We start from the raw sequence: 18,942 nt of genomic DNA on the forward strand, positions 1-18,942 counted from the left end.
AAGGGCTCAGAGGGGAATTTTCCTGCACTGTGACATGAAGACAGAACAGATCAGTTAGCCAAAGTGAAAAACAGCAAAAGCTCCTGCACAAGTGGACTTTGTCCTGACACAGGACGGGACAACACACCAGGAGAGACTCACCTCTAGATCTGATCAGCTTCTGGACATTTTGGATCCACTAGGCTATGAATCTCCTCCACCCTCATGCTCTGAATAGTGCTGTTGGATCGATGGGTTGAATTCTGCCCACCCAGAAATACAAATGCCTGTCCTCTGAACGGAACAAAGCTCTCCATGCTGCTGTGGAGACATGAACAGAGCCCAGAGGGGCTGGGATGTACAGTCAGAACGTGGGATCCGACGTGGTTGTCCCCAGCCCACAAACAGACGTGGTCTGCAACCACGGGAGTGAGGAAACGGGAAGCAGGTTGAGGTCACCTCGATGTGGCACTCGGGGTGACACAGGCACACGGGGCTTCCAGCTCCTCCCTCACAGAGCTCCAGAGCTGGAGATGGGGTGTAAATGTTCCCCATGCACTGGTTCCAGTGCAGGAGGGTGTTCACAGCTATCCTCACTGCTCCTGGACGGGGTGGTGGAGCTGCAGCTGTGCTGGTAGGTTTTTCTTCTCTTCTGTGTCCTGGTTTTACCTGGTTTATGTTGACTGACTTCTGCTGCCTCTGTGCTGTCCTCCAGCCTGTCCTGCAGCCCTTCCTACATTGCCTACGCTGATCTTCCCCCATTCCCACCTGCCTGAGGCACACATCAGTTGAATGCATGTTAAAAATAATCAACACAAAAACCACTGAATGATGATGCTGGTCATCATTTTGCACAACATCCAACTGGCCTGAAAATGTTTGGGGGAAGATGAGATGTGTTTGCACTGCATGGCTCTGCATCCCTGTGGGATGTTGTCTGGCCCATGCCTCTGGCAGTGTCCCCTGGACACAGAGATGTCCCCTGGACAGAAGAGCTGTTCCCTGGACACATAGATGTCCCTGAGACACAGAGCTGTTCCCTGGACACAGTGATATCTCCTGGATACAGAGCCGTCTTCCGGACACAGAAATGTCCCCTGGACGCAGAGATGTCCCCCGGACACAGAACTGTCCCCCGGCAGGCAGGAGGTGGCAGCATTGCCTAGCCCAGGAGATCCTGTTCTCCTGCATACTCAGGCATGGGGCTATTTATTGGCCAGGAGCTCCAGACCTGTTTTTCCAGCTCCTCCAAGGATACGTGACTCAAGTCCAACGCCTCCAAACTGCTCAAATCTCATCCAGAGCAGCCATTAAAAACAACCAAACCCCAAAGGCCGATAGAAGCACATCAGTACTAAGCTGTCTGCAAATCACAGAGGGCAACTGAGGACACAGGGCTCTGCTTTTAGAAACGGGTGTGATGTTTAAAGATACCTCATTTGCCCTTGAAACTCCAGCCCCCTTAACTAGTGTGTGATGCATCCGAGATCCTCCGCACAAGATCCACAGTCCCTGTGAGTGACAGGAGTGCGGATATTCTTGCCTGCACAAATGCTCCTTGACAGAACCGAGGTGGGAATGAGTTGGAACCCAGCTTGTTCTCAGAGCATTGTTTTCATTCTGGTGCATCTGGCACAGCCCGGGCTGATTTTGAGTCATTTTTTATTAGAGATATGGAGAAAGCTGTAGTAAAACCTTGGATCTAAGCTCCCTGAAACACCAGAGGAACTTGGAGATGATATTTGCTGTGCAGGGCATTGCTGGCTGGCGATCTTTCCTCTCCAGTCCTCCCAGTCTCTCAGCACGGAATCGTCTGGAGCTGACTGAGTCCACCACAGGAAGAAACACAAGCAGATCACAGATTTCCCTCACTGCCTCACAGCCAAAGGGACACAAGCCAGGACTTTTTTGCACTTGTGCAGACAAGAAGGGCTTTTACCACAGTGCCTTTGCTGAGCTAGAAAGCAGCATGGTGAGCACAAGAAAAGCCTCTACCGCCGTGTGGATGCTGTTCTATGAGAGGACTGCTCCACCTTTATATGAACAGCTTCCTACTGATATATCCTAACTTGGACCTCTCAATCTCACTTCTCTCCAAAGCAGTGAACTATTAAAAAAAAATCTGTGCACAGACAGGCCTTAAAAATCAATATTTCTACTATTTTCACGGCTTCAGGTGCACCAGACAAGCTGGAAAGCAGTTTTTGACTGCCTCCGTTAAAAGCAGACACCCTGAGTAGGCTTTCCTTCTACATCCATGAGCCACATTGCTGGAGGAGCTTTCTCTCTCCTGCAGGACTGAATCATTTCCCAAACGTAGACTTGCACAGCAGAAGTCGCTGCTGTGACAGGGAGTGACGATGAGTCACCGGGAAATCACAGTTTGGTGTTCCTGCAAAAGGGAAAACTCACAGCGCGGAGCGAGGGGGCAACGGAGGAGATCTCGCTTCTGACAGTCAGCATGGAACACCTCCTGGAGCACGAGCTGCTGGGTCAGAGGGACCTGGGGAAGGAGAGGAGATGAGTGTCATGGCCACGTGAGGGTGGGGGCTGCGGGGCCAGGAGATGTGGCTGTGACAGGTGGTTCTGATCACAGTGTCATCCTTGTCTGAGTGTCACGGCCTCCTCAAGCTCCTCCTGGATCCTCACCTGGACTGATAAACCCCAGGTCCTGCAGCACCCAAGCAGGCGCAGGCTGGAGGGCCGAGGGATGAATCAGCCGTGGCAGGCGGAGCAGGGAAGGGTAATGAAGCAGATGTTGTGTGTGCACAGGAGCATGGATGGCTCAGCCCCACGACCTGCCGGGCTGAGGATACGGGCAGAGGAGTCAGGTTGTGGATTTCACAGAGTCACAGAACGGTTGGGGTTGAAAGGGGCCTCTGGAGGTCACCCCGTCCAACCCGCCTGCCCAGCCAGGGTCACCTGGAGCAGGTGGCACAGGAACGTGTCCAGGTGGGTGTTGAATGTCTCTGGAGAGGGAGAGTCCATGACCTCCCTGAGCAGCTGTTCCAGTGCTCTGCCACCCTCATGGAAAGAATCTCAGAATCACTGAGGTTGGAAAAGACCTCTGAGATCACCACCGATCACCACTTTGTCGACCAGACCATGGCACCATGTCCAGCCTTTCCATAAAGACCTCCATGGAAAGAAACTATTCTGTATTTATTTACACACAATTATTTATTTATATACATGTATTTATTTAGACACATTTATTTATATACAAGCCAGCCCATTAACGTACACAGAGGTTGGGGTCCAGGGCTCGAGAAGAACAGCCCCATAGGAGAGGTGGACAGTATATCACGGTGGTGGCTGACCCAGGGCCACCCGCACTCCCTGCCCAGGATCCCGAAGCGCTGAGGGACCTGTGCCTGGGTGAGCAGCGCTAACTCCTCAGGCACCTCACCCTCCCGGCCTCCTACCCCATCCCACCGCCTGCCCCTTTAAGGCCGAGTGAGGGCACGTCTGCTCCTCCCCTCCCTCTTCCGCCCGGACTCTGGGTGTGGGGTTGTGCGCACGCGCGCACCCGCCGAGCGCCCAATCGCCGCGCCCGGTTGGTGAGGGGGTCACGGAGCGAGGGCTGTGATTGGCGCAGCGCAGGGAGGGGGGCGTGGTTTGTGAGGCCCCGCCTCGCCCCGCTCCCAGCGCGCCCCGCGCGGTGAAGAAGCGGCGGCCGCGCGCCGGGGGCATTTTGTGTCGGCGGCGGCGGCTCAGGCACAAGATGGCGGCGGCGGCCGAGTGAGGGGCCGGCGGCCGCCGCGACCCCGAGAGTGCCCCCTTCTCCCCCCGCCTTTACAAAGCACCTCGCGGGCCGCTTTTTGTCTTTCTGGAGGGCGCCGAGAGCCGGGGAGCGGGGCAGAGCCGCGCAGGGGGGGCGCCCGCCCGAGGGGCCCGGCTGGAGCTGAGCGCAAGGACCATCCTTGGCTGCGCCGCTCTCCCCTCCCTCCCCTCCCTGGCCCCTTTCCCCTGTAAAGGGGGCAGCTGTAGAGGCCTCACTGTCCCGCCGAGCCGGCCGGGAAGGCCTGAGAGCCGCCTCTCGCTATGGCGAGCAGCAGCGGCTCCAAGGCCGAGTTCATTGTCGGAGGCAAATACAAGCTGGTGCGGAAGATCGGGTCAGGCTCCTTCGGGGACATCTACCTGGCGATCAACATCACCAACGGGGAGGTAAGGGCCGCTCGCATTCCTCGGCCGCTCGGGGCGATCCGGGGACCAGCCCCGGCCTCTCCGAGCTCCCCCTGCCCCCGGCTGTGCCCCCCCATGTCCTCGGGGAAGGGGGCGAGGTGCGGACCCGCCGTTGGGGGACCAACCCCTACCCCCCGAGGGTCCTCACCCTCTCCCTTGGGTCTTCACCCACCCCCGAGGGTCTACACGCCCTCGGGAGCGTAGGGAGAGGAAAACACACTAATCCATTGTACGAAAACATATTTAAACGAATTTTGTGCCTTATGAACGGCCACAGTCGTCCCTCGCCCGCCATTGATCTACTCCCCATCTGCCTTAGCTGGGCAACACTTTGTATCTGGTTTCATCAACACGAATAGAAACAAAGAAGATCCCCCTGTTTCTCCAGCTTTTTCTTTGTTGTTTTTTTTTTCCTTTTCTTCCTCCCCCTCACGACTCTAAGCTGTAAAGAAGAAACACCCACGTATGTTCTTCCTCACTTAAATGGTTCTGAAGACTCCACATCTCCAGCTCAATTGCATGACCTGGGATGGATATTTATGTTACAACTCATCGCGATATGGATTTTATTTGAAGACGCGACAAAATGCAGCACGTCGAGCTCCGCAAAAAAATAAATAAATATATACCTCAGAGCGTTGTGTGGGGAGTGTTGAAGTGCTGTGGCCCTTAAACCTCAGTGCTTGGTGGACACTGCTCTGACTCCTTGTTCCCTCTCACTGCAGGAAGTTGCTGTGAAGTTAGAGTCTCAGAAGGCTCGGCATCCCCAGCTGCTGTATGAAAGCAAACTGTACAAGATCCTGCAGGGAGGAGTTGGCATCCCACATATACGGTAGGAATCGTCCATATATGCCAGTAACTTTTCTCTGTGTTAGTACGACTTTTTTTTTTGTCTTGCTTTTCAGGGTGTATAGTTAGAAGTTACATACTTTTTAGTGTGAGGTAGGGCAGCTTCATGAAAAGGAAATTTATCTCTGAGGGATTGGGCTGATGGGGAGGAAAATGCTCCGTTCCAAGCTCTCCCAACTCGCTGGTTCCTCCCCACAGGCCGCTGTCTTTATCGTACGTACTGTGCTTTGAAAGTGAGATATCCAGCAGTCCCTGAGCTGTGAGAAATTCTTATAGTGATTAGAACAAAGTGTGAGGAGGCTGTTTCTCCGAGACTCCGTGTTCCAGCTGAGGCCGGGAGTTGGGAGCCGGCCCTGGAAATGGCTGCTTTCTTTTGTTGCCTTTTTTTTTTTTTTTTTTTTTTTTTGTTCCAACATGTCTTCCTGCTCTGCTCAGAAAATGGCGGATGGACGTGATTAACCCTCCCCCTTCTCCTGTTGGGACAAGGGACGTGCTCGGGCTTGTGTCTTTTCCTTTCATAGTTATGAGCCGCGAGCCTTGAGACTGCGGAGAACCTGGAGCAGGAATGAAATGGCAGCTCCTTTCTGGTGCCCGCAACAGATGCGTCACCAGGGTTTCCCGCACGGTTAAAGTGCCAGGATTAATCCGTCCCAATTGGTCATTATGCGGCTCCTCATTTCCTATTCCATCAGAAACTTTCAGTAGGGTTTAATAATTCCCTGATCTGGGAGAAAAACTCTGGCGCAGGACTCCAGGAGGAGTTATTCCTCCTGAGATTATTGAGGTGTTACCCTGGATTAGTGCCCAACGCCTGGATCTGGACATCAGAATAGTTACATGAAACTTCAGTTTTCTCCAGAAAGACTTTGTACAAGTTGTTCTTTTTTTGAATCTTTGTTAATAATTGTTTTCAAAGTTAGTATTTCTTCCTTTTGCACAATGGCATAAAGGACTTTTGTTCGTTGAGCTGCAGAAACTATTTCAGTTTATGTTTTGTGTCAAACTATGGATTCCATTTAATTTAACCCTTCCTGACTTCGGACGTGCACCTGGATCAATCCTGGCATTTGTGGCTATTTTAAAGTTATAAAGATGACATAGTCAAGATTCTGTATTATTTTCAACAAAGCATAGAACAAATCTGCATTTCTGAGGTTAATAGCTCCCTCCTCCTTCCCCTAGAACACAACTGGCTCTGATCCTGAGCCAGAGGAGACTCTGTTGTCCTGGCCATCTGTCCTCATTTACTACAGCCTTTCGCAGGGATACAATAAACATACCTGAATTAAACAGAATACTTGCAGCTTCAGCAGAGTTGGTGATGTGAAAACAGATGCAGTCTTTCTTTTAGGCTACAATTCCCTTCTTTTCTCAAACGTGGGTGCTTTTATTTCACAACTGGAAGAATAGGAATCGTGTTTTGGAAAGCTCTCACAGTATAGTTACATGCTAAAACAGGGATAACTGGGAAAACAGCCAGAGCAAGCAGATATCAGGTGTTTCATTGCAAAACTGGAAAAACAGGCATCCTTAAACTACTCTTTTTAAAAGTAAATGACTTTTTGGCGTTATAATGAGGCCTAATTTGCAAATTTTTTGACTTTTCCATGTAACAGAAGTGAAATGCTATTTATTTCCTTGTATTAGGTTGAAATGGCCTTTGAAATACTGAAGGTAATCTCACATGCTGAAAAACTTGCTTCTTAAGATGACTGCTATAGTTGAAGCTAGTTTTCTTTCATTTGTATTTGATGTTCTTGTAACTCCCAGAAGTAATACAAGGTTACAAAAAATTAATAAGAATGAACCACTGAGGCAGCACTCAAATTGATTCATAGACTCATTGTGCTGAAGGCGTGTGATGTATTGGATAATGGCAGTCAGTGCCTTTCAGGTTCTCACAGTGTTAATCTTCGTAATATTTTTCTAAAAAAGTTTTTTTTAGGAAATTTTTGAAAATACCCTTTTTGTTTTCAGAAGCAGCATTAATTTTAAATCTGTTTGTATGTGCCAGATGCTACTTGTCAGCTTCTTTGGGCTGCTGTTCCTAGTTGTCTTCTTGCTGTATGACAGCTGGTGATGTTTGAGGAAATCTAAACCAGTATTCCTAGGTTTACTTTCTGTAAGAGGAAGCTGAGTAAGGGACTCAGCACAGTTCTCGTGTCAAGTGTTAAAATGTTCTGTGTTTAGTAGAAATAGAATCCGTGGTGCTCTGTATCCAAGTCAGTATATTACTTGGTACTTAGGTCACTTTGCATATGTCATTGATAATCCATGTGCCACCATTGTTTTATAATAATATGCTGTCACCTTGGAATAAGCTGTTCCTGCCTCTGTGTATTCAGAAGGATGAATCAAACTGAAGGAAAACCAATACATTTGTTAAAATTTCTGTAATGTGACACCTTTAAACAAAAGGAGCACAAAGAGATAATTTGATAGCAAATTAACAAATCATTCTAAGCTTTTCCCATTACCATTTACTTTATAAATGAACTCAGCAGTACTTTTACCTCAGCGCTGCACATCTTGGACACAGAGGCAGAGTTTTCTCTTCCTCAGTTAGGAATGAGGGACTTCTGTATTTTTCACGTACTTAAGTGATGAAGTGGCCAAGATCAGCTTCCTGGAAGTTGCATTATGTGACTTTGCCTCACTCGAGTGGTCTCTGCTGTGGTTTTGTGACTCACAAAGCTGAAATAATAGGTGAGTTGTGCATTGCTCATTCATTTTGGGCTCCTGTTCTTAAAACTGAGTTCTGCCCTTTAGATGTCATTAGAAGTTCTTAGAAATTATAAGATCACAAGTTATCTAGAACCAAGCCATTTTTTTATAGCCTTTAAGGTTGATTTGATAGACTTTCTGGCAGATTTGAAAACAGTTAATGAAAAAACATCTGAGTTTTGGAGTTAAAAGTTTTATATTGCTTCTGTGGGGTCAGGGGTGAACCTTCACCCCTGGGGGATGAACAGGGGCCTTCGTACTTAATTCCACTGTAACAGAACATGTTGTTTGCACAGAAAATAACTATAAATGAGATTGGAATGTTCTCTGAATATTCCAAACCCTCTTAGATTTGCTAATCTTTTGAGTTTGTTGCTTATTGTTGTGTCCTGGAAGAGTAGCAAAGTTTCTGAACTCGTCTCTGAAGTTTCACAAAACCTTCCATAAATACTCCACAGATTTTTAAAGCTGTGGATTGTTCTTGATGTACAAATTTTGGTTAATTATTACCTTAATTTTTCACAAAAGACTCTTGAGCCAAGCTTAACGTTGTAACAATCTGATCTGCCTTTAGGACACAATGCACAGCCCCAGCATTCTGCTGGGCTTACTCTCATTGTTCTCACTCGTCAGCTGTCCTTTGCTTTTTTCCTCTCTTTTTCAGTGACAAAGCATTTTGAGCTGTAATCTTGTTAACTGGGCACTGATCCTATTAGTTTGGACTATCTACCTTTATTCCCGAATTCCTAGTTCTGGCTTGGAGGAATGCAGCAGAGTGTGTTTTGATTTTGGATGTTTGTTCACAGTGTAACTGTAAAACACTCTTGACAAAAGCAATTATTCAAATTACTTTTGACAGCCACCCTTGATTTTTTTGCCATTTATGGTGTTTATCAACTATTTCTCACATCCTCGAGGAAGATTAACTTTAAATACTCTTTCAGACCTGCATTTAAAAAGTGGGCTTCAGACTTCTGACAATATCATGGGATAACCTGTTTTTGTTATCAGTTTTAAATGGAAAACAGCTCTGGTGGAACCAGTTGTGGCTGGTGAGGCATTACAATTGTTGCACTTAACAGGAAGAGAGACTAGTGAGTGTGAAAAAGAGATTGCATGTGGTTTTGCTTGAAAGCTAATCGAGGTGATATTTGAGTTTAGTTATTTGTAAGTTTAAAAACAAAAAAAAAATACTTAGTGGTGTTTTTTTCCAAATATTCTCTTGCAAACGGAACAAATTATTCTCCACATTTCTGAATTTTTCAGTGCAGTACTTATAAATATTTTGATGTTGTGAAGTTCTCAATTGAGTTGAGAAATCTTAAAGTTTCTAGCAAAAAAATGTATAAAAGAATCTACAGTTTTTGTGCTTCTAGTTGCTTACTGCCATGCTGCTGAATAATTATTAATAACAGAATCGTCCCTTATTCATCTTCACTAAATAGTACATGTAATGGAAAACTGTGGTCAAGTTTGGTAATCTTAAGAGATGTTCTCACAACTGATTTTGCTTTAAGCACTTGTAATTTTGATCTTTTAGCAGTGCTTAAAAGCCTGTAAATATACCTCTCAAACACATTAATTTTAAAGTGTTTTCACAGTAACTTCCTGCAGCATAAAAAAACCCAGAGCAGCCACCAAAAAAAGCCCCAAACCACCACCAGAAAAACAGAAAAATACCCATGAAACCCACAAACAACCCCACCCCTCAAACAGAAATGAGAAGGAAGGTTCTATCAGTACAGCCTCCTATTAACTTTCTAATATTACTAAAGGCTGCATATTGAAGGGCAGAACCACTCTGGTAGATAAGGAGAAGCCTCTTGTTCTTGTAGCTTGAAATAAAATGGAAGCTAGTATTTTAAATGAATACCTAAAGTGCCTCTGCTAAGCAAGTAAATGTATTTTAAAAAAAAATCTATTTCCTGTTTTCTGACAATCTTAACTTCTGTCTTAATTGGCCTTTGTGGACTCTGTAGAAGCATCCAGGAGAGGTCACAGTTTGAAAGGAAATGGAGCTGTCTTATTTTATTTTTATTTTTTCTCCTTGCCTTTAATCAGCCTTTGCAGTTTCAGGTCAGTGTTACTCCTGTTTGAAACAGCAGAGGTAATACTAAAACACTCTTTTTCCTCAGCAGTGTGTCTTGTCCCCACTGTGGATTAATGGCTCACCTTCTGAACTGAATTGAAACTTCTGACTTTTGCAGGAGAAACTTGACTCCTCACTTCCTACCAGGTGTTAATGTCCCTTATTAAAGAGCTCCGCAAAACAGCGAGTCAGCTGCATGTTTGCAACATAACACTGGGCAGATGAAACCACCTTATTGCTGAGGAGAGGAGTTGTGCTGACATACTTGACGTGTTCATATTGCTCTCAGAACTGTACAAAAAGTGATACAGAATTTTATTTATAGAGTGTATCCAACTCCATAGCGTAGGGTGTTCATGACTGTGTCTTTATTTAGTACTTGGGTGGCCTAATTCATGCTCTCCATGGCAACTAACGTTAGGTGACATCTGCTAAGTATTCCACTTCAGTATTTCAGTCATGCCATATTATGCTCATTTATATTACTCCTAGCTGGCTAACAGTTAAGTGCTTTTCCAGTTTCAGGGGAGATAAGTTAGAATTATAAAATATGTGTCAATTTAGACATGAGTCTTTGATGGATTACCTTTCTTTTATGTGTTGCTTCAGTGTCTGTTAAAGACTGAAGTTAGTGTATTTTTACAGACATGATATACTTTCCAGTTTGTCTGCAACGTCATTATTTGTCAGGAGATGTCTGTGCTGAGCAGTCTAGAACATGAGAGCAGAAAGGACCACTTTAGTCCAAATCCAGCACCTGTTTTGGACAGTGGGCTGTTCTTTCTGTGAATCAGTCAGGTGCAACATCAAAACTTTCTAGGCCAGCAGGGCAGTGCTCATGATTGTGTTGTTGGGCAGAGAGAGCTGCTGTGCCTAAACATAATGGTTGTACTCGAGCAGTTTTATTTGTTAATAACCTTCTCCCTCTTCCCGTCCTCCTCTATGTATAAAGAATAGTTGCATAACTCTGTAGCTGCCTTGCTGAGCTGTTTAAATACATGGTTGCAGAGGTCACCACCTTCTCATTTTTCTTGAGGTTTCTTTTCTGTCCTTGTTGAGATTTGGGTTTCCTTTCCTCAATGTTTGTGACAGAGCTTGCAGCACTGATCCCAATTACTTCAGTTTCTGCTTAGAACAGCTGCACTTTTACTGCTCAGGATTACTTGGTATTTTTCGGTGATATCAGAGCTCTGTGATTATAGGGAGGTCAGTGTTGTCTCTTTAGTCACACCATCTGACTAATGCCTTGTTCAGAGACTTTTGTATAAATGACTTATGGCTTGCAGAACTGGGATACAGTTCCAGAGTGTTCATCAGTTCAGTGTCATTTGGTTTTCTGTAGGATGTCTGAATCCTTTGTGTTCATGAGGCCTTCCAGACTGGCATGTTCCCCTCATGTGCCTGCTGACTTGTCAAACTTGCTAATTAGGTGATCTCAGGTAATTCTAGTAGTAAGTTCTTTCCAGCTTTCCTGTTCACTGTACATTTTTGTTCTAACAGCTCTTTTATCCACCTTAGTTCTTCTGATAATCTCCGTTTTTGTCACATGAACTCTTCCACTTGCTGCTGGGAAACTAATTACATAGGACTACACAGAGTAATCATAGGGTCACATACCATAATTTATGAAAGTGGCAAAAGTTTATGTGGTGTCAAAGAAGTCAAAATCACCCTTTTTGTAATGTGAGTATCAAGGTTTCTGGAAGTGTAAAGGTTTGAGTTTAAATATTCAAGTGTTGGAAGCATTGTACTCATTGTACTTCCCTGCAGTGAGGCACCAGGGGATATTTCTTGTCTCACAAAAGCATGACCTCCTGCAGTTCTGTTTGTAATTCCAGGTTGCCACAGCCTCCAGTGGAATAGTCAGTGATGGAGTTGACAGAAGCCTTTAGTGGAGGATGGGCTGCCTGGCAAAGCAGGTGTTGATTGAGGAGAGCTTTTATTGAGTTGGAACAAAATAGTCTTGTCACACTTGCTCTGGTGGTGAGAAGAGTTTCTTGACACTGAGCTCATGTTCTGTTGGTTTTTTATATGATATGCTATAATATATTACATATATTAATACACAACATCATATATTGTTTTTTTATATTTTATATTATAACCTGTAGGCAAAGTGAGGTGCCATTATGCTCATAGTGCCTTTACTGCCTTCATGGTTTCTGAATGCTGGGAATTGGGGTTTCTTCACCAGTGACTAACAGCTGTCATTTAGCAAGTCAGTTAATTTAGTTCATCTTGGTCTGAATTTGATTTTTTTTATGTGAATCTTCTGAATCCTTTTATTTATCGCTAGACCTGTCACATATCTTTGGTAATTGTGCTGGGTTTGTTACCTTGTTTTAATTACTAGTGCCAGTGTCGTGGATGAAACTGCTGGTTATCAACTAAAATTGTGTAAGTGGCACAGTAGTAACATCGAGCCTGTGCCTGCATTCTGTTTGCCCTTCACCCACCTTTCTTTGCTTGTTGACCTATTTCTGACCCTTCCAAAGGAGGATACACCAGATGTGAAGAAAATACTATAATAACCAAATGTAGTATTTTTGTAGTTAAATAAAAAACCCAAACCAAGCTATTAACAAACACTTTCTCAAACGTTTCTTTTGTTCTTGACATTATTTACCAAATAAGCAGTTGCCAAAATGGACATTATAGTATTTTTGAAAGATGCAGCTCTGAAAGCGCAGAAGGATTTTAAGTTCGGGGAGACCTGACTGCAGTATTTGCCACCAAGTAGTAGATGTGCATCAAAACTTCACTTGCTGTCTCAAGATCAGTCAAGAGAATCAAAAAAACCACCCCCATGAGTTAAAGTGACCATCCACTTATGTGATCTGGCATCATACCTGTTGTATATTATTTGGAAACCAAGCAAACCACTGTGTCACGTGACTTCGTTGTTCACTAGGACTACAATACTGAAATGCAGGAGGTTAGAGAACTTCTGCTGCCTGCATGTGCTGGGGCCATAGATCAGCCTCTGAAACCACATGATTTGGAAGCTTGTTGACGTGGCAAATGTTGGTCTTTCACATCGGAGAAGTCACTGAAGTCAAATGAAGGTCTCTGTGCTCAGCCTTGAACCATGCTCTGATAGAAAGCTTCATAAAGGGTATTTACTGCATTCTGAGTGATCTGGAGTCATTTGATAAGTAGCTTTAAACAGAGGAGGGAAGGGAGAGTGACGAAGCATTTTCCTGCCTGTGAGCTTGGGCACACCTTGGCAGATGAGTATGGACCAGGGTTCCTAACAGCTGTGTCAGGTGTTCCAGTGTGACACTGCCAGTTAAAGGGTAAACTGAACTATTCCTCATAATTCTGTCCTGTGAATGTTTTGTGTAAAGGAAATATTCCTAATGGGATGTAAAGCACTGTGAGAATCAATTAGAGAAATAATGAATTTTCCTAGTCTAATAAATTAGCTTCTCTTTTTGAAATAATCCATTTTATGTAAGTCTGCCAAACCCAAAGTGAGCTCTCAAGTAGTTAAGTCTCTTGCTCCTGCTTTTTTCTCCCCTCCCAAACTCTCCCAGTTTAAATGTATTGCTGCTGTTGCTTCCTCAACTTCAGTATGAGAGAGTGGACTTCCAAGTGTGTGTGGGGAAAAAAAAAGGTCCATGGAGTCCCTTATAGGGACATGTGTGTTCTGAAATGCCAGTGTCATCTAATAATTGCCCAGGGCTTTGTATGGATCATTCCCTTGGTAGTTCACTGCAAGTTTCCTTCCTGATGCAGTATTAGGAGTTGAAAGATTTCTCTTTGGGACACCAGCTTTTACATATTGTAATATCCAACTTTTCCCAAGAAGAGACAAGACTTCCGCTATTTTTACACTCACAGCTGCCAGTAGTAGCAGTTCCTAGATTTTGAATGGACATGATGTAGCCTTACTTTTTAATCCCATTTTCCCTGGAAATGTTCCAAGGGAAATGAAAACTTACTTGGAGTGTTAGCAAAGTAAATAAAACGCAAGTTACTCCAATACTCTGGAAGAAGTTCCAGTTGCCAGTAGTGAAATGAATAGGTGCCACAGTCTTCTGTGAGGAACTACAGGCAGGTAATAATGAAAATGAAATGTTGAGCTCTTCTGTCTTATTTCTTTATCTTGCAGAGCTGAATGTGCTTTCCACCAGTGCAGAATGATCAGGAGATTAAAATTTTCTTGTGCCTATGTAGAAGTAGGACAAATGGAGGTTGTGCAATCAACCTGAATTACTGCACTTAACTCAGCAGACAGATCCCTGTAGAGGAACCAAAGGCTTTTTAAACTGTACCTCCCAGGGTGGGCTTACTTTGCATCAGCTCCACTTTTTCTGTGATGCTGTAACTAAATTTTCTTAGCTCAGTTGAAAGCTGATCTTTGATCCTTTTGCCTTACAGTGCATCTCTTGGGCCCTGAACCATTACTGTGCTGAACAATTACACTCAGCATCTGACTTGGATTTCCATTTCTTGGAAAAAAATTTTATTTAGATCTTGATTTACTACTTGGAATGCTTCAATTTAGCTCTTTACTCTCCAGACTTTTTCCTAAACAAACCTAAATTTCATGGGACAGACTCTCTAGGCAGGTAACTTGGTCCAGGTTTTATTATTCCAGCTGACCATCATGTTTTGTTTTCAGCTGTGACCTGTGGAGCTGTTTAGAGGGCAGTGTCAAAAGCTGTTTACATTGGTGACTTTGATAAGAACCAAGAAGTAGATTTGTAGGCCTCATTAATAATTCTTGAACTGAAGCTGGTCATTAAGAACTTCTCTCCACAGTATCTCATTTTGACGATTCATTTTCCATATTTTAAATTCTCTACTTGGTTGCTCTTGCAGTTGAAAGTAGCTGCTGATCACTCCTTAGAAGGGCCTAGGCAGGCAGGTCTTCTTAAAACACATACATTTCATGGCTTGGTATCTGGTTGCAGTGTAAATATTAACCTTTTTTTTTGATATTACGAACTTCATCAAATAATACCATCAGCATTTGTTCCTAGTTGAGTCACTGGTAAGTTTGGGGTCTTTTTGTGCATTGTTGTACATTCAGTGAATTTTTAGAAGGCAAAAACTGATAAATAGCACTTACAGCCTTGGTGTGGTCATTAACATGTTGGAGGAAAACTGTTCTGTTGACATTCAGTTTGAATGAATGCTTGCAAAATATGTATTTTCTGCCTCTCATTTTGATGTAGGGAATGAATAAAGGTCCTAGATTCATCTGTAAAACAAGGAGTGTGAGCCACATATATAACTTTTATCAAGTGTATAACAATGCAGCATGAAGTGCATGGTTTCTGCTAGAATCCTGACAGTGGGAAGATACAGGCCTGAAACAAATCCAAATATAGAATCTTTTCTCTGTGCTTTGTAAACATTTTACTTTACTACCCCAACTAAGCTTGGAATCCTATGGGTACCAAGGAATTTGTTGACTTTATCAGTGGTAACTATTTTCCAGACATCTATGCATTAGTCTACTGGAGTCGTTGCCTAAAGTGGAAATACAGTGTCTATACAGATATTTAAGTCACAGATGCTACTTTGAGCTGAATCCTGATTTTTTTTTTTTTTTTAATCTGAATGTTCCTTTTATGAGGTACAGTCTTGATGTATCTTGTCTCTGCCACTGTTGTTGGAAACTTCAGTTCTCTTCCAGGAGGGAGCTAATCAGTGTCTTATCCCTGGGCTGCTGCCACTAGACCCTTGTTATAAGGACTAGGTGCTTAGCAAAGGCAAAATTGCAGCCTTTGATCAATAAGGTGTCATGTCAGCATTATAAACAGCTTTTCACATACAGCTGTCACTTAACTGGGTATTTGGAACATGAAGAAGGACTGGAGAGGAGAATGTTCAAGTTGTGTCTTTCAGTGCCCGTTTAAAATATGGAAATTCACAGCTGAGATGGGCTGGAGTGAAGTGTAACTCCACTGGAGTGAAGGCTGTAACTCCAGGTCTTCTCAGTCAGCTTAGGTGGTGAGATACTACCCCCCAGTTGCAGATACAAAGCAATGCTGTGATGGAAATGCTAGATATGGATTGCAAAGAAAAATACACATGGAAGGACTTCTGCTTGTCCTCACAGCATTGGTAACCTTTATTTTATGCCCAAAATTGATATATCAGCACTTAAAGGTGAATATCAGAGTCTGGCTGCAATTAGTGTTTTGTTACGTATGTATTTTGCTTTTATGGCACTTAAGTGCTTTTGCCTTTATCATGTTGAAAATATAATGAAGAGCCTTTATATTCTACTTAATTGGACAGTAGAACTTGATTGCCATTTTTTTAATTTGGAAATAAATTAAGGCATAGTATATGAGTTAACTGCACGAGCTGCTTTGGTCTGAGCAGAGAACTGAAACCTGAAAACAAAGCCGAAAGCATGTAAAGATGGTTCTGTGGAGTGAAATGAATGCAGGAAACAATGAGTGTAAGGTGTCCTGCAGATGAGTTTCAGTCCAGATGTTGTACATACACCTCAGGACACTGACACATGATGGCTGCTGCTTTGCTTGCGTTTTGGTTCTGCTGTTTGGTGTTTCAGTTGCTGAAGCCTAGTAGTGGTTTTTCTTAAGGGCAAATTAAATGTGCACACACACACTTGCCAACTTGTGTATTCTGGTTTGTGCTCAGACTTCTGTTTCCAGGAAAAATAAGACACTGCTGGCCTTAGTTTCTCGTTAGCTTTTCAAGACTGAACTTCAGTGAGCCATGTGCCCTTGCAGCCAGGAGGGCTGGTGGTATCCTGGGCTGCATTAGGATTCCTGCTAATCCTGGATCATTTTCTTTGTTGCAGGTGGTATGGTCAAGAAAAGGACTACAATGTTCTAGTCATGGATCTTCTTGGGCCCAGCCTGGAAGACCTCTTCAACTTCTGTTCTCGCAGGTTTACGATGAAAACAGTACTTATGCTAGCAGACCAGGTATGTACAGCCTTGGTGGGAGGAAGACAAAAACCCCAAGGGATTTTGTGCAATGTTGTTCTTTTTAAATGGGTTAAATAATGTTTAATGCAGAGTTTCATGCATCTCAGTGAACACTTGACCTATATAGGACGAAATAATGGTGGTTTCTGTGAGCTCTGGCCTACAAAATGTGCATAGTGGGAGGACAGTGCAGCTACCAGCTCCTTCATCTGCAGACCTAACAAGGGTAACTTCGTTAAGGTATCAAGACTAATAAGGGTGGATTAACTCCCAGTATCAGCCATGGAGGTGGAAGGTCTGAAGCAGTCTCCAGTTATGGTCTGATTCAGTGGGACCTGTTACGTGTTGGCCAGCTGTGGGGACATGTGGGGTTTGTTCTTACTGACTGTCTCTGTGCACTCACACTCTCCTGTAACTTCTGGGACCAGACCATGAGCTAATAAATACTGTCTTGCTTGTTTGGTCCTCAAAGACCAGTTCTTAAAGCTGTTAGTGGAGATGCCACTTCTCAGACTTAATCAAGGCTTCTAAAACTGAAGTCTTAAGCCTTTTTTTCTAGCAGTTGATATTTTTCCAACTTCTCCATGAGAATACAGCATTTCAAATGGGTAGCCATATTTATTTCTTGCTACTTAATGAGTAGCTTGATTGTGCTGCTTCAGCTCCTTGAAAAGCAATGAGTGTTTCTGGAGTTGAATTTTCAATGGTAGTTTAAATTTCATCTAATATTACGTAATTGATGTCAGTACCAAGCTGTCACTTGGCCAGATGCTCGTAGAATCCCAGGCTCTTGGCCAAGGAAGCTCATGGCATTTGTATGGAGACAAGGGGTCAGCTGTCCCTGTTCTCAGCTGCCCTAAGAGAGCGGTGTGCTTGCTTTGGAGAGCCACTTGCCTGCTCGCTTAGCTCTGGTCTGGGTGTTACAGCATCTCCAGGGAATCTGTAAGGACTTTGTGCAGTATTCCTTCGGGTGACAAACACTAATTCTTTGTCACCTGGGAAACATAGAGGGAACGGGTGCTATCGGTGCTCACAGCTGGTTTTTAGGGCATAGTCCAGTAGAGCAACTGTCAGGGGTACTATGTAGCAATTCAGATGGTTAAAGGCTGCATGAGGAGTGTGTGAGGAGCTGGGAAGCTGTGCCACATAACCCATGTGACCCATGTACTGGGCTCTCACGGCAGGAGGTGGTGTGACCTCGTCTGATGATGCGGATGTTCCAGAGTTTCTCTGCGGCTCCACTGCTGACAGATATTCCGGGATCACAGTAGCCTAGATATGACAGGATGGGCCACAATCAAGTTGTTACTTGCTCCATGAAAACTTACCTGGAAAAGTGACGTTTGATGATGAATGAATAACCAGATGAATGAGTAACTGGGGTGGGGGAGGGAATGAGCTTTAAAATTGTCTTGTGTTTGAAGTAAGAGAAAGAAATGGTTCTTTAATGGAATGCTATAGTTAGAAACATGAACTTCGGTATCTGGGAAATAGTTCAGATATTTCATCTGCCAGTTCCTAACCAAGGTTATGGAATTTTAACATATAAGAAAGATAAACTTATTTGAACAATATTTTTTAAAAAAAATGGTTTTCATTAAGCAAATACATAAACTGAAGTTGCACAGGAAGGTAACACTAAAAATTCATGTTTTCATTGAAGGTTTAAGTGAATTGTGTTCTCTCATTGAAATCTTATGTGTTTTGTTGCTGGTTTTTTTTACAGATGATCAGTAGAATTGAATATGTGCACACAAAGAATTTTATACACAGAGACATTAAACCAGATAACTTCCTAATGGGTATTGGGCGTCACTGTAATAAGGTTAGTCTAAAGCTCTTTGTTTAAAAGTCCAAAGAGAATGCCTGTGTGATTTGATTCAAGCTGCACAACTTTTGTAAAATTGATTGCTAAAACTGATGTTTTGGATGCTAAACCACAGTTCTTTGAGGTGAGAACTTGTTTTTTTTGGTACCCACTTCTAAATGCAGTGACATACATGTGGGTCTCTGACTCATCTAGATGATTTCTAGACTTGCAACAAGATTGTAAACTAACCCTATAGAATACTTAGCTACTCCTTTCACTGCTGGAGTTTTGTTATTGACATGACTGTTGTAATAGAATTTTTTTCCTCAATGATAAAGTCAAATCTTATCTTTGGCTTTGGGCCTGACTTCCTGGGATGAAAACAATTT

The 18,942-nt window shown here is 43.7% G+C and overlaps 1 protein-coding gene across 8 annotated transcripts in view; it reads left to right on the forward strand.

Moving 5' to 3' along the window:
* Nucleotides 1–3,635: 3,635 nt before the first annotated feature.
* The window catches only part of CSNK1A1 (casein kinase 1 alpha 1), a 36,582-nt gene continuing 21,275 nt past the window's right edge, over nt 3,636–18,942 (forward strand). For all 8 annotated transcript variants that reach the window (XM_064671735.1, XM_064671736.1, XM_064671737.1 and 5 more), the window contains exons 1-4: nt 3,636–4,146; nt 4,890–4,996; nt 16,614–16,740; nt 18,470–18,568. In XM_064671735.1, coding sequence (XP_064527805.1) covers nt 4,024–4,146; nt 4,890–4,996; nt 16,614–16,740; nt 18,470–18,568 — 456 coding nt within the window. In that variant the 5' untranslated portion in view covers nt 3,636–4,023. The remainder of the gene's footprint in view (nt 4,147–4,889; nt 4,997–16,613; nt 16,741–18,469; nt 18,569–18,942) is intronic.

The sequence above is a fragment of the Pseudopipra pipra genome, chromosome 15 (genome assembly GCF_036250125.1).
Source record: "Pseudopipra pipra isolate bDixPip1 chromosome 15, bDixPip1.hap1, whole genome shotgun sequence".
Lineage (NCBI taxonomy): Eukaryota > Metazoa > Chordata > Aves > Passeriformes > Pipridae > Pseudopipra > Pseudopipra pipra.